Here is a 15,504-nt window from a genome sequence, read left to right as displayed (position 1 = left end):
ATCCTCAGCTGTGTCTGACAGCTGAGGACCCGACACTCTCCTGTTAAATTGCAGGAGCAGAGACTTTAATCCCGTGCTGTACTTTTACTATCAACTAGGATTAAAGCCCAGGACTAGAGATGAGCGAGCACCCAAATGCTCGAGTCCGCATTATTGTGTGTGTCTCTCCCTCCCCCTCTCTCCCTCCCCCTCTCTCCCTCTCTCCCTCTCCCCCTCTCTCCCTCTCTCTCTCCCCTCTCTCCCTCTCCCTCTCCCTCCCTCTCTCCCCCCCTCTCCCCCCCTCTCCCCCCATCTCTCCCCATCTCTCTCCCTCTCCCTGAAAATTTGCCAATGACGTGTACTGGAGCGGGGTCGAACATGGCTAGATGCTCATTCGACTAACGAGCACCATCGAGTACACTAATGCTCGAACGAGCATCAAGCACGGCACAGTATGTTCGCTGAACTCTAACCAGGGCCAAGCGCCGTTGACCGCTCTTGGTTCTTAAGGGTATTGAAGGATATTATCATTGTCTACTGACATCTAATGTGCTGATTTCTGGTTGTGTACATGTCTTTTTCATTTTTTTTAGCATTCGACATTATTAAGGTAGATTCTCACGTATCAAATTTAACAAAAATTATGGACAAATCTGCTGTAAAATCTGCATGAATTTATTTCCTAAATACTTAACATATTTCTTAGTCTCTTTGCAAAAAGAAGAGAACAATTAGAAGTTGTTGCCCCGCACTCGCTGGTTACAGTAGGTTGTCCTGAATGTTAGCATCATTTCATGTGGTTATGGATAACATATGTTATGACAAGGGGATATTTCTGTAGCACATGCACACCATCAAGTACAGTCCTTACAATTTGAGGCCTAGTTTTGGCACCAGTAGAACTGCTGATTCACCAAATATTCCTGCAATCTGAGCTGTCATTTTCGAGACTCTGGATTGGATCACTTGGCTAAATTCTGTTGGACTGAAGTTCTACACCTGTCTTCCAAGTATTTGTAGCATATTCCAATAAATCTCAGAAAAGCTTTGGATTTCATTTTGTGGGAAGCCAATTTAAGATTTTGTTAAGTCAGACCTGCTGCATGACCTGCTTGGTTTCTTACAGCAACACAAAAAATAATAAAAATTAACAAGCAGACCTATTTTCCAAAATAGTAAATTCTACAGTGTTAATGAGACACATGATGGATGTTGTTGATTTCGGCAGTATTAGCAGACAGTGTAATATATGTATATCTGCTGTCCAACTGTACCTTCATCTGTCATTGGGGAACACAAAGAACGGTCTTGTTTATTTTCAATATGGCCTTTCCAAGCGTTCTTGTTTGCGGGGATGGTAGTGGAGATAACTGCCACCTTGGACAACTATCTTACAGAGTAACTAAACTTTTAAACCTTTTGTTTCATAAATCAAGAGTACAAGTGAAGATAAACCTTGTAATGTATCTTATAAGGGAAAAATCCTTCTTAATTCACATGTCAGTCACTTCTCGTTACTGCTACCTCCTGCATTGATCATTACTTTGAAAGTAATGATAAAATCCATTGACAAAGAGATCAGATAGCAGCTGCAGTCCACATAAATATATGAAGAGGGAGAGGGAAAGAAGAAGGCACTCACACAGAGATGTAGCTGCCGCATGGAGGACATTATACAGCAGTACACAGCAGTTTGGTTGTAAATAGAGATGAGCGAGCATACTCGATAAGGCAAACTACTCGAGCGAGTAGTGCCTTATGCGAGTACCTGCCCGCTCGTCTCTAAAGATTCGGCTGCCGCTGCAGGTGACAGGTGAGTTGTGACGGTGAGCAGGGGGGAGAGAGGGAGAGAGAGATCTCCAGTCCGTTCCTCCCCGCCGCTCCTCGCCCCCTGCCGGCACTCGAATCTTTAGAGACGAGCGGGCAGGTACTTGAATAAGGCACTACTCACTCGAGTAGTTTGCCTTATCGAGTATGCTCGCTCATCTCTAGTTGTAAATCTAGGACTGGCCTGATAAAATGCTTACTAGAAACTGCAGCCACATCTATAACTGTCTCTGCCTCCTTCTTCCAGCAGCTCCCTCCTCCCTTTCCTCTCCATAGACTTCTATGGGCTGCAGCTGTAATCTGATCTCTCTTCGTATAGACTTTTGTGTTCATATTTTTTCTGTACATTCAGAGTCAGTGATCAGTGTGTTGGAGGGAGAAGATAAAACCAAATGCAGAAAGAGGCATTTTTTTCTGATTACATGTATTGCAAAGTTTCTTATATTCACTAGTAGAATAGATTTATATTAAAAAAAAGTAGCTACTCTTTAAGTGTTTCGCCATCTTTATTCATATTGTCCCAGATATCCAAATTATTGGTTCATGTTATGGTAGTTTGGATAGGCAAAAACATTGGAGCTATTGGTGCAGGAAAAAAGATGCATTAAAGTGGCCACCGTGGTCCAAACATAACAGAGTGTGTCCAGACCTTTTACCTTGGCACATGGTGGGCATCAAATGGTCAAGTGCTGCTATAAGGGTACTGAGAGATATCTGAGTATAATTTACATACAGATGTGTTTGAGCATGAAAATGACTATTTTCTGGATGTAGACTCATCTAGTGTCTATTCAATGGCTTTTTACAAGACGTACATTAAGGAATAAATGTAAAGCGTCTCGCAGGAGATCTTACCAAACTATATAATTGGTGGGCAGCTACTCATTGAAGTCAACTGGACACAGCCTGGTATACCAACCGCTGCCAATGCACAGTGTACAGAGCTGTCTGGCAACAAGGCAGTTCCATATAGTAAAACGGTGGCCGAGGGAAAACAACAATTGATGACTTATTCTGGGGATAGATCTTATATAGTTAGAAGTGGGACACACCCTTCGTCATCGCCAAACACCTCTGACAGTGGCATATATTGATTTTGTTTTGTTTAACTACTTTTGCATGTTTTTCTTTCGCCATGTTTTAAGCCCAAGAATTGTATTATTTTTCCATTGAAGGAGCTGTGTGAAAATATTAGTCATCTGGTTGCTGTTTAGTAAAGTGTATTTGTATTATAAACATCTGGCCTCCGTATCCGTCCGTTAGCTGCTGCGCCATCTTGAACACGTGACATGTGCCTAGTATATGGAAGCTGTGTGAGCCGGATAGTACATGGGAGTTGGGATGAAGGGGGACAGTAAATGGGGGTTGGGATGACGGGGGGAAGTATAATCTCATCCTTCATGTGTATATTACTAAAGTTTGTACCTTACTCTTTTACATAATGGAATCGCATACACGGCAGTTCTGATTGCCAGAACAGCCCCATTTAACACCGCTAATCAGTATATGCTGTATAAAAAAATTGTTGTGTATGCAATTCCCTAATGTAAATGTGTGTTCGTATTTTCAGCTTGCTTAGCAAAATTAGAAGAAAATCTAAATAAAATAAAAAAATCGAGAAGAGATTGAAAAAAAGTCTGTATTTTAACTTTAGGCCAATCGCCCAGCCCTACCGAATAAACACAATGGATGACTTCTGTCATATAACACAGTCCCCGCAGATTGCATATGAAGCTACCGGATATTATCAGTCTTCCCGGGGGGGGGGGGGGGGGGGGGGGGGGGGTATTTAAACCCTTGTGTACTTTAGGAATGCAGTAGAGTGCTGGTAGACATTGCAGTGTGCCATGATAAAGGCATATTCATGTCTGTTCGGTGTTTTACCCCTCAGGACCTGCTCACACAAATCTTCAAATTCTTCTTTGTGTATCTCTATCGGAATTCCAGTTAGTTTCATATAAACTCTATCATCCCTTAATTGCTAAAGGACTTCCTCCTCCTATTTGACTGTATCCATACCCCCCCCCCCCTTTTACCCGGCAGGGCGGACGGTAATATTATTCGTTTTGCTGGAATTCCTTCAATATCTGCACTTCCCTAGATGATACATTTTTCTAGTACATCTCATACAGAAGAGTCCTTAAGCCCTTTTTAACTGCACTGCACTATGATGCAACCCCAATTCCAAAAACGTTGGAACTTCTTTGAATACATGTAAAGAAAAAATAAGAATGCAATAATCTGGAAATCTCCAAACTTTTTTGAGATGTGTTGCTGCCATTAGTTTCTAAATGAGTTAATTTATCAAAAATGTAATGGAAACATTTGCCACTTTCACCTTCTGATATGTGTTCTATGTTCTACTGTAAATAAAATATGGTTAGATGAGATTGCAATTGGGGTTGTAGTTGGAGGGGAACTCTTGCCTGGGGACTTTATATAGTCAATAGGACAACAGGCACCTGTAGACTGTCGTCATAGAATCCTAGAATGGTAGAGTTGGAAGGGACCTCCAGAGCTCAATGCAGGGTCACTAAATCATCCCAGACAGATGTCTGTCCAGCCTTTGTTTGAAAACTTCCATTGAAGGAGAACTCACCACCTCCCGTGGCAACCTGTCCCACTCATTAATCACCCTCACTATCAGAAAGTGTTATCTAATATCTATTGGACATACATACAAGGACCCAAGGTGTCAAAGGGCAATAGACGCTGGAGTACTTGCACCTGAAACCCAATGGGATGTCACTAACTTCACCAGTAAACCCGGCTTGCTCAAGGGCAGATAAAGCACATGCGCAGATACCTGACTATTGATTGTTCTATTGGTGAATGCCAAAGTCCGACAAAACATTGAAAGCCTGGTACAGCAATTTTATGTCCTTTATATATCTACTTAAAGGGGTTGTCCCGCGCCGAAACGTTTTTTTGTTTGTTTTTTTTTAACCCCCCCCCGTTCGGCGCGAGACAACCCTGATGCAGGGGTTAAAAAAACAACCCGGAGAGTGCTTACCTGAATCCCGGCGGTCCGGCGTCTTCATACTCACCTGCTGAAGATGGCCGCCGGGGTCTGCTCCCTCCGTGGACCGCAGCTCTTCTGTGCGGTCCATTGCCGATTCCAGCCTCCTGATTGGCTGGAATCGGCACGTGACGGGGCGGAGCTACACGGAGCCGGCATTCTGCACGAGCGGCCCCATTGAAGACAGCAGAAGACCCGGACTGCGCAAGCGCGGCTAATTTGGCCATCGGAGGCTGAAAATTAGTCGGCACCATGGAGACGAGGACGCCAGCAACGGAGCAGGTAAGTATAAAACTTTTGATAACTTCTGTATGGCTCATAATTAATGCACAATGTACATTACAAAGTGCATTAATATGGCCATACAGAAGTGTATAGACCCACTTGCTGCCGCGGGACAACCCCTTTAAGTATTGCGGTGTAGCCAAATGTTTCCCTATTAGTCTGGAGTGGGACTTTTCAATGCAAGGTGGAAGTCGTTTTTGATAAGTGCTTGGAGGGAGTGGATTAAAAACATATTGGGAAGTTGCTTGATCTACTCATTAATCCACTAGTCGACTCTTCCATTGTGTTTCTTCGGATTGGAACTATATATGCAATCTGTGGGAATTTCATAAGCAAAGTCAGTGGACTTTTGTATATGACAGGCGGTGTCCATTGTATACAGCTTGTTATACCGCAGTTGGATCACACAGAAGATCGGTTCCTGCAATTGTTCAAAACAATTTTCTGCACTTATGATATATAACATGAATGTATAGACAGTAATATGCTGCACTGAATCTACCATGACAGCCCGCAACTAAAGCTTACTGTACGGTTGGAGTGAATTATTTGAGGTCTTTTATAGGTTTTTATGTTAGTTTGAATTATTTGTTTTTAATGTTATTTGTATGGTCTCTTGAAACAAATCTACTTGTGTGAGGTGACCTGAGAGCCGCTTTATAGTTCTAGTTTGTGACTTTGTCTTTAGTTTGTGGACACCTTAGCTAAAACTGTGCACTCAGCGCCATATTCAAAATGCTGGTGAGCAGCCCAATAACTTCCGACTAACATGTACAAGAACGCACATGTTTGTACTGTTACCGCAATCAGAGTACATGATGGCTTTCTATGGGTGCTTAAAAGTCAATAAATAAATTGCCAACTGTTACGTGTGCTGCGGGGATCTGTAGTTCTAAGCTTCCTAGCAGCACAGCCCTCACAGGGTTAATTGATTGGCTAGCAGGAAGTACCACACCAAGCCAGCTCAATCAATTTACCCTGTGAGGGCTGTGCTGCTAGGAAGCTTAGAACTACAGATCCCAGCAGCACACATAACACAAACTATGCATTATCATTCACCTTGTCAGTGGATCGCGTCCCTACACAGTCTAATGGCCCCTTTACATGATTCTCATTCATGGTTCAGTCGTTTGTCCGGATTTAGGCTGAACGATTATTATTGTTCAGTTTAGTTAATTTGAACGATTTTCTGAACGATAATTGTTCCATCTAAACGAGGAAATTGTCATAGCCAGTTTTGGATGGGCAGATTATGGGCACATTTTTGCACTTGTATTACAGACAACTATCATAACTACAATGCTTGTCCGTAACACGGTAGCAAATATGCGCCTGTAAAATATCCGAAACTGGCTTGCAATGTCACCACTGATTTGGCAGTGTCAGACTATGTAAGGGCGTTTTTCATAAGCAAGGGACATGGTAACGCTCTTAATTTATTCATACTGTTCCATGAAGAATAACAGAGGAACAACTCACTGCAGAGTTCTAAGAAAACGTGCTCCAAATTGTTTTTTTTTTTTTAAAGGCGGTTATTTGGTATTTTAAAATTGATAAATTGATAAAGTCAGACTCTCGACTTACCCACCGATCAGCTCTATGAAAAGGCCGTGAGACTCCAGCACAGCTCCATACTATTAGTAGTGGCCATGTCTGGTATTACAGTTTACTACAGCTTCATTCCACTGAAGTGAAAAGTATAGAGCTGTGCATAGTAAAAAGCGAAGCTCTGTGGCCACTTTAAACAGCTGATCAGTGTCAGACCTCCACAGATCTTAGGGTGGCTCCAAGCTGACATATTTGCATGTGTTTTGCGTGCGCAATTCACAGAAAATAGAATTTATTGATATCAATGCTCATTTCCTTTTTTTGCTTACTTTTTTTTGCATGCGCCCAAAAAATGGCACCTGCTATATTTTCCTGCGTAGAAGCCTATGGGAGGTGCACAAATACGAACGCAATGCGCTATATGCCTTGCAAACCGCCTAGAAAAAAATACACTGGGACCTCATTAGGCTTTATAGCCATACAAATCAGGACAGAGGCCCAGCTGAACATGCCGTGCCTGCGCAAATATATACAGTGAAGCACACAGGCACGTTTGCAAACACGGCTGAGGCGAACGTATTTTCGCGTATGCTTGTCTGAAGCCGCCCTTATATTGATGGTGTATTTTATGGATAGGCCATTATATTTTGGACAGATGTTTAACCCTTCAGACAGTTATGTGGCGTATTCTGAAGACTATTTCCAAAGTTAGAAGACAACTTTAAAAACTTTTTAATGTTTCCAAAGAACAATATTAATGCTTCCAGTTTGGATTAGCCGTTATCCTTGCCTTTGTTTTCGAGGATTTGTTCCTCGCAGCCGTACAGCTTGCAAAAAGGGATAGAGAGCATTAATACGATAAACATTCAATAATCATACCCATTTTTTATCATTGGCCCGATTTCCTTTGTCCCTCGCCACTCTTTAACCCGTCCCTTATCCTCACTATTAGATAGCATTTCTGTACTATTCGTTACTCCTAATTCTTCTTTTATTAGAGGGATTCTAATATATTACCCAGTAACCCTGGGTGGGAAATGTCAGGGAAAAACAATGATGACATGGATTATGCGTAATGTACACAGGATAACATTCATGGCACGAAGAGCGGTTTCTCAGTGCGCAGTTATTAGAATTATCGTATTCCCTTGCAATGTTCCCCACCCTTGGGAAGGTAGATCCGCATAAATACATACTTCAGTGGGGTGAGCCAGAACAATATGAGTCTCAGGCTTGGACTTTTCAAGCCGTTTTCACACACTGTGTTTGGATACACATTGCTAATTCCGTAGTGAGAAGTCTGACTTCCAATACTTGTATTTTCTGCTGATTCAATTACGTAACATATAGTCCTGCATTGTGCTCGGAATAATGGGGTCTGTAGTAGTCAGTTGCTTAGAATGTAATGTAAAAAAAAAGTTTCTTTACGGTGGTTTCACACACAAGTTTTTCTTGGCAGTTTTTGATGCACTTTTTTTTTTTGAGCCAAAGCCAGAAGTGGATCCAGCGGGACGGAGAAGTACAGTACAATGGTCCTTTAAGACTGGCCAAGTTCTCGATCCTATCTAATGATGCACATGGCGATCAACGCTCATTTGATTTTCCTTCACGCGGACTAATTATCGACTTATGGGACAAACGATGGTGTAGGCTGGCTGTACATCTCCCCCTTCACTAGGGCGGTTGTACAGCCAAACAGCAAGCATTTGTATGCTCGCTGAAACTGAAAGATCAGCCAACAAAGGAGCGGATATCATCGGTCCTCTTACATGGCTAGATTATTGGGTGAAGTTCAGAGGGGCTTTTGAGCCCAATCATCAGCCTGTATAAAAGGACAATTATTTTTCTTTCTTTAGACTTCCCATTCCTCTTGAAATGACTTCTGGCTTTGGCTCAAAAACTGCATTAACTCTTTCCAATCCAGTGTCAGACCTAGCTCTGATGTTGGGCAAGGTCCGACACATTTTCTAACACTATGCAGGACAGCTCTCCGGTGTTGGAGGTTCTTCTGCATATGTATATTACACTATGCAGGCAGAGCAGCTCTTATGTCGGAGGCTGTCCTGCATAGTGTAATATAGATATGCAGAATAGCCTCTGGGCTCAGTCACATGGGCGCCGATCTGCCTGTGTTTCTGGACGATAAGACGGCCGCACCGCGTGCAGACGAATCTCCGCATGACCGGCTCCATTGCCAGCCATATGTTCTTTTTTCCAGCCGGTGTGGAGAGTCGTCTGCACCTGCAGTGCGGCCGTCTTATCGTCCAGAAATACGGACGGATCGGCGCCCGTGTGACTGAGCCCTCTGACATCGGAGCTCTGTCCTGCATACTCTGTTCATTTCTAATTGACATAACACTCTATTCATTTCTAATTTCTCTAATGATATCTATCTATCTTTCTCTATCTATCTCATATCTATCTATTCATCCATCCAATCCACTCAGATTAAATTTTCTAAAAGTTGGTAATAAAGGCATCATTTGAGTCCATTTTTATGTGTCATTCTAAGCAATCCACAAGGCGCTTTCCCATACAAAATAAATAAGATCTGGGGAGTGTGTGGGTGGCAGGGCAATTAGATTGGAAAGGGTTAAAACCTGCCCCAAAAACCTTTAGGCTAACTTCACACGAGCAAGCACTCCTCACCATGTAAATTTCCCCAGGATGGGGGGGATGTTCATGTGAAAACAGCCTTGCATCACTTTGGGGATTCAGGGATCCTCCCACGCGGCTGTCACAGCCACAGTAGAGAATCGCAGAGTTTCTCCCATTGCTGCCATCAGCCCCATGGAGAACAATGGGCGCTGCGATGCAAGATCTCGCCGCCAGATAGAAAATGCTGCGATTTGTTTCCTGCATAGCATCACATCGCGGTGCCATGTGGGAAAACATTGCTCACTTGTATAACCCCATTTAAAAGAATGGGGTTCATATTTGTGCAAGATTTTTGCATCTCAAAGTGCACAGATTTCACTCAATTTTATCGGATGGAATTGGCAACGGAATTTGCTGTAGTGTGGAAAATTTTGCACCAAAATCCACATGTCCAATTTTGATGCAGAAATTAAAATTGCTTAGTTCTGCAGGCAATTCCGCATCAAAATGCGCATTTGCAGATGCAGATTTTGCCATGGATTTCAGCAGTAGCCGCTTGTTGTAGAACAATTCCATCCTATGTGAAAGAGGTCTCGCATCAGGAGCCATAGACAGAAGTGGATCCAAAAAATATGGGGAGGCTGTATTAAAAACTGCCACAAAAACCTCTGTGTGACACACGGAATCTGGTACCACGGGTCTGACCTGAAACTCAAAGTACCATCGATTCCTTTCAGAGTTTCTTAATGTCTATTCTAAATCTCAAGACTAACGGGGGGGAAGGGTGTCCTCAGCTGCCGAAAACTCCAGATTTTAGGACATTTGATCGTTGCTTAAACTCATTTAAGACTAATATTCTATCTGCATATTAGAGTTTTCCATTCATAATTTTCCTTCTTGTTGGACCTTCTTGGAACTGGTGAAGGAACATACATTCTTTCAGTGATGTCTTGTCATCTCGTGAAATAAGCAGTGATGTCAGAACTTCGGAACGTCGTCCAGTTTGGAGCTCTGCTGGCAGCATCCTATGTTATATCTACGTTAGGGCGGCCATGTTTTCAGTTTTTCTTTTTATTGTTACAATGTACATTATCGATGGATTAACCGGGACTAGAATTTCCTAACGATGTTTTCTTTTGCATTTGGACGGCACAACGTAGTCCTTTCCAGTCCAAATAAACGTCATGTATTCTATATACTGCAGGTGTGATGATCTCAGAAGTGTAAGTTTCGAAGCAATTACTTCGGGCCTCTCTATAAGGCAATCATTCATGATATATGTATATACACAGTGTCACTGTTATGAAAAAGAACATTTAAAACAAATTGTTCCTCGGCCGGAGTGAGAGACACATGACATGATGTAGCTAGGAGGAATGGAGGAACACACTGTAAAACAAGGGTTGTGTTTAGATTACGATTTCGGTCTCGGGGCACACGCGTTACACAGCGTGATAAAGAACACTTCTCAACACAATCAGAAAGCCACTGCTTTCGCTCAGGGATGCTAATTGCATCGTATCCCCATGTGCCACTGCCTCATCTTTCTTCTTGCCTCATCATCTCCAGTTGCGTAGGGTCAGCCAAGGTACAGCAGTAGCTACAAGATGTTGGACTGCCCGAGGCTAGAAGGAATGAAGGCCTCTCTCTGGGAAAGAGAGGGTCAGGCTTCAGAAAAAAAGCAGTTAAACAAACACACGCAAAAAAACAACTGCGGGTAAAGTATACTGTTAAATTTTTGACACGAGAACAAATAAAAATGTTTAACTAAGTGGTGAAAAAACTTCGGAGGTCTGCTTTTCTGGAGGCACGCAATGCTCTGTTTTGTGCCTTCTAGCTGTGATCTCATTGCAAGTGACAGCTCACGTTAGAAACCAACATTTTTCACACCGCCAGGTGTATTTTTATATTGTGTTGACTTAAAATAGATATTCCGGGTGATGAGAAAACATACAGTAGATCTAGAGGAAGTGCCTATAAGTTTCTTCGTAAGGGGAGCATCTAGAAGGTGAGTGAGGAGACTTATAAGGCCGTGCATGCTCCTCTGGGTAATATGCAAATAAGGAAAATGAAACAATACCCCAGTAGTGCCACCTATGGGAAGGAAGCATTCCTGGAAGTCAATGTCAGACTTTTTAAACAAGCCTTCTAACAATGACTGGGAATTGAAAACCAAGCCAGAATCCATACGCAGACAGCTGTTTCGGGGGGGGGGGGGGGGTTGCCCCGGGGGGGGTTGCCCCTCATCAGTGTGCAGTAGGTTTCTGGCTTGGCTAGTGAGAGGCTTATGACATGGGTCGGGAAGGGTATCATCTGTCCTCAAGGTGTGTGAGGAGACAACTAGAAGTTCAGTTAGGAGACTTATAAGGCCACCCATGCTCCTCTGGGAAATATGCAAATAAGGAAGATGGAACAATATCTCTGCAGTGCCACCTATTGGAAGCCTGAATTCTGATGGATGACCAGCATACTTTCTGATATGTCCCTTTAAACACTACTGATTTCCATGGCAAAGCTCCAATTACAAAAGGGCAATGACTACAATTTAGGGGTTCTTCAGAAAGATGTACATGCACTGCACATTGGACGTGCGGAATCTGCACACGCAATATACAGAGAATAGAACGCATAGATTTCAACGTTTTTTGTGTGTATTTCATGTGTGGGCAAAAAAATAGGACTTACTCTATTTTTTATGTATTTGTGCCACAAAGGTCCCCATAGAAGTCTATGGGAGGTGCGCTAATGTGCTGTGCCATACCATGAAATAGAGAACACATCCGGACCTTATTATGATGAGTATCCTTTTAAATCAGGGTGGGGGTGTTGCACGTGAACATATAAATATGCCCTGCAGGCGCAAAAAGTGTTCAGTGCTATATGCAGAAATCAACCTTGTTCACTCTGCAAATACGTTGCCCTGAGGCGATACGCTCGTCTGAAGAAGCCCCTAGTATGGAACGAGGTGTTGTATGTATACAGTATATATGTGTGAAGATGCTTTATGTATTCCTTTAGATGGGAAAGTCTGTGGCGGCGTTCGTCTAGAGCGGCGTGCAGGATTCATTTAGCTGGAGAGCAGCCGTACACAACGCACAATGTGGGGCTCGCTAGAATGTGTCAAAAAGTTGGGCCACCTGCAGAATCACAAACACCTGCAGATATGTTGTTCCTCTATTTCTTACGGCGGACTTCAATATCCTGTCTGCAGAAACCATTCCTGGTCTAACAGTTCTGGCACGTAATCCCGATAATGACTGTATGCTATAATGATTAACAAAAAATTATGACTGTCTGGATCTCTGCAGTCTGTGGCCCACCTATGATAAAAAATAGCCATTTTGGCAGGGAAGAAATGATATGAAATCAATTGTTATGGCATAAATCTCTCCGTGTGGCACAAACAATCTTATGGCATCCTTGTTAACCCAAATCAATAGGTCTGTAGGGCTTAAGGCGACTTTCACACATAGCAGAAGAATTCTGCATCAATAATCGGCACCAAAACCTACAATGAAATTCGCACATGATTTTGTTGCAGATTTGGCGCAGATTTAGCCACTAGACTTCAATCATTGCATTGAAGTGGAGGAAATCTGCAATTAATTTTCTGCAACAGGACTAGAATCCGCAGCTAGTGAATGGCAAATGTTTTCCGCTGCTACTGAATGGGGTTTTGTAAAACTGCATTCGCTATCGTAACATTGTACCCAGCTTCACCAAAAATAAGACCTACACTAAAAATAAGCCCTGTCCTGATTTTCAGGGTTTTTGGGGAGCCTTGAAATACAAGCCCTACCCTGAAAATAATCCCTAGCTACATTACATTAAAAAAAAGAAATATGTTACCTAGCAGGCTCTGTCCAGGTCCTTCTCGCTGCTCTCCGGAGCCCCGATGCGCTTCTACGGTAGTAGTCCTTGGCCGCTCACAAAAGATTACTGCCTTGTTACGGGATTCATAAATCCCATCTCCAGGAAGCGATGGCTCTGATTGGCTGAGCAGCGCTCGAGAACCAATCAATGCAGTGCTCGATGAACCGATGCGATGGCTGTGATTGGTTCATCGAGCACTGCATTAATTGGCTGAACAGCGCCAATGGAGAACCAATCAGAGCCCTCGCTTCCTAGATGCGGAATTTAAGAATCCTGTAACTAGGAAGTGATCTTCTGTGGGCGGCCGAGGAATGTGAGAAGCGCGTCAGAACTCCGGAACGAGCAGCGGGCGGGACCCATGCTGAGTCTGCTAGCTAGGTAAGTATAAGACATCCCTGAAAAAAAGACTTAACGCCTCTTTTAGGGCAGGAATTTAAATAAGACAGGGTCTTATTTCTGGGGAAACATGGTACATAGTGATGGAATTCTGGTGCAGACAAATTCAGCCACTAGCACGCAACGTCCGCAACCAGTCTTGTGCTCGTTCCTTATATTTGCTTTACGTGGCTTAATGTTTTAACTAATTATGTAGTTAAATATTACCTCTTATTTTTGGATTCTATCTTACATATTCTATACTTTCCACATTCAATTAACACTTTCCTGTCAAATTTTGCTGTTTTGCTTGTAATGAGGTACAGAAGTAAAAATGTGAAACTAAGCACTGTGCACAGAAAAGAGTCAAAGTGCTTAAAGCAAATGGGTTTTGCACAAATCGGTTATATCTACCCTGTTTCCCTGAAAATAAGACATACCCTAAAAATAAGACATAGCATGATTTTCCAGAATTTTTGAGGATGCAAAATGATTTTTCAGGCTTTTTGAGGATGCTTCAAATATAAGCCCTACTCCAAAATTAAGCCCTGCTAACAGTTAATTTAAAAAAAAAGTCAATTTAAATAGTGTCCAGGCAGCTATACATGTAAAAAAGTTAAACCTTTTTGAACAAAAATTTATATAAGACACTGTCTTATTTTCGGGGAAACACAGTAGTAAAGAAGTTAAAAGCCAATGTGATGTTATTATGGTATTCTTTCTGCAAGGAAACAATACCTGCTATTGATTTCACAAAATGACCCCTACAACTGAATGGAAACTACCAATACCTCTGTAAGTAATGCAGATATTATGGCCAAACTTTGCTCACTACTTTATTTTCTTATGTAGTAGTATAAGGCCATTTTTACATTTTAAGTGGAAATCCTCTTTAAGCCTTTGAGGCTATAAAAGTCCTAGTGTTTAACACCAGTATAAAGTCCCCAGTAGCCACTTTAGATACCTCTGGTGCCATAACCGTTATTACAACAGAACTCATTGACCACTGCGAATGCACAGATGTGTGTTTAATGCATCAGCCTTGTGTTCCCAGTCATTCTCTCTCTGACTGTGGGCTGCTTTCACATAGGGTAATATGTCCCAGAAAGCCAGTGAAGGGGACCTGTGACTTCCCATAAAATTAGAGTATGTATTTTTTATTTGATCTGGCACTACCATTTACTACATACTGTATGCAGCCCTTTAAACAAGACTGAGTAGAGACATTCCTTCTGGGTCAAGCAAGCGACTTTGTAGACCTGTGCCACGGTCTACAGGTCTCTGGTGGCAATAGCTTAAAACATGGCAATACTTGAAAAGAGTGTAAAACAACCTGCACGGTGACATTAATTCATGTCTTTCTTGGTAGATTGTTGGCTGTGACCACCAACTAGGAAGCACTGCGAAAGAGGACAATTGTGGAGTTTGCAATGGAGAAGGATCAACATGCCGGTTGGTTCGGGGGCAGTACAAATCGCAGCTCTCCGCAAACAAATGTAAGTGAACATTACTATATAAGTTGATTTATCATGAAAAGACCAGAGCTACATGGCTATATGTGCTGTGCAATGACTTACAGGGGGTGGACAAAAATATGGAAACACTATACGAAATGCATGAGAATTTAATCATTAGCACTGAGCTGCTTGGCTGAGAGCTTTCTCGTCAAATTTGCGTTTACTTCACCTCTTGCCCTGCTCTGGCTGGTTTTAGAAGCCAGCTGGTAACAGCAGCTAAGTGGCTCAAACCCCTGACTAATGGAACCTTGTTGTTCAGGCAGATGTTCACTTCTGCCTGGCAGCAACTGTGTCGTATTACCTCCACTTAAAATCGGTCTCTACTTGTCTTATTGAAATAGGATTTATAATCCCATGTAATTTAAGGCATGCATTTCGTACGGTGTTTCCATATTTTTGTCCACCCTATATACAAATGGATATATAAATTAAGGATATTGTCACACCTCCAAACGTGTTGTGATTTATAATCATTTCTGTACC

At 42.4% G+C, this 15,504-nt stretch overlaps 1 protein-coding gene across 3 annotated transcripts in view; it reads left to right on the top strand.

Annotated features, from left to right (window-relative positions):
• ADAMTSL1 (ADAMTS like 1) overlaps positions 1–15,504 on the top strand; it is a 669,103-nt gene that overhangs the window by 497,520 nt on the left and 156,079 nt on the right. For all 3 annotated transcript variants that reach the window (XM_066604352.1, XM_066604351.1, XM_066604354.1), the window contains one exon: positions 14,874–15,000. In XM_066604352.1, the coding sequence (XP_066460449.1) occupies positions 14,874–15,000 (127 nt within the window). The remainder of the gene's footprint in view (positions 1–14,873; positions 15,001–15,504) is intronic.

Source organism: Eleutherodactylus coqui, chromosome 5, assembly GCF_035609145.1.
Source record: "Eleutherodactylus coqui strain aEleCoq1 chromosome 5, aEleCoq1.hap1, whole genome shotgun sequence".
In the NCBI taxonomy this organism is placed as follows: domain Eukaryota; kingdom Metazoa; phylum Chordata; class Amphibia; order Anura; family Eleutherodactylidae; genus Eleutherodactylus; species Eleutherodactylus coqui.
This window is presented reverse-complemented; position numbering and strand designations above follow the sequence as displayed.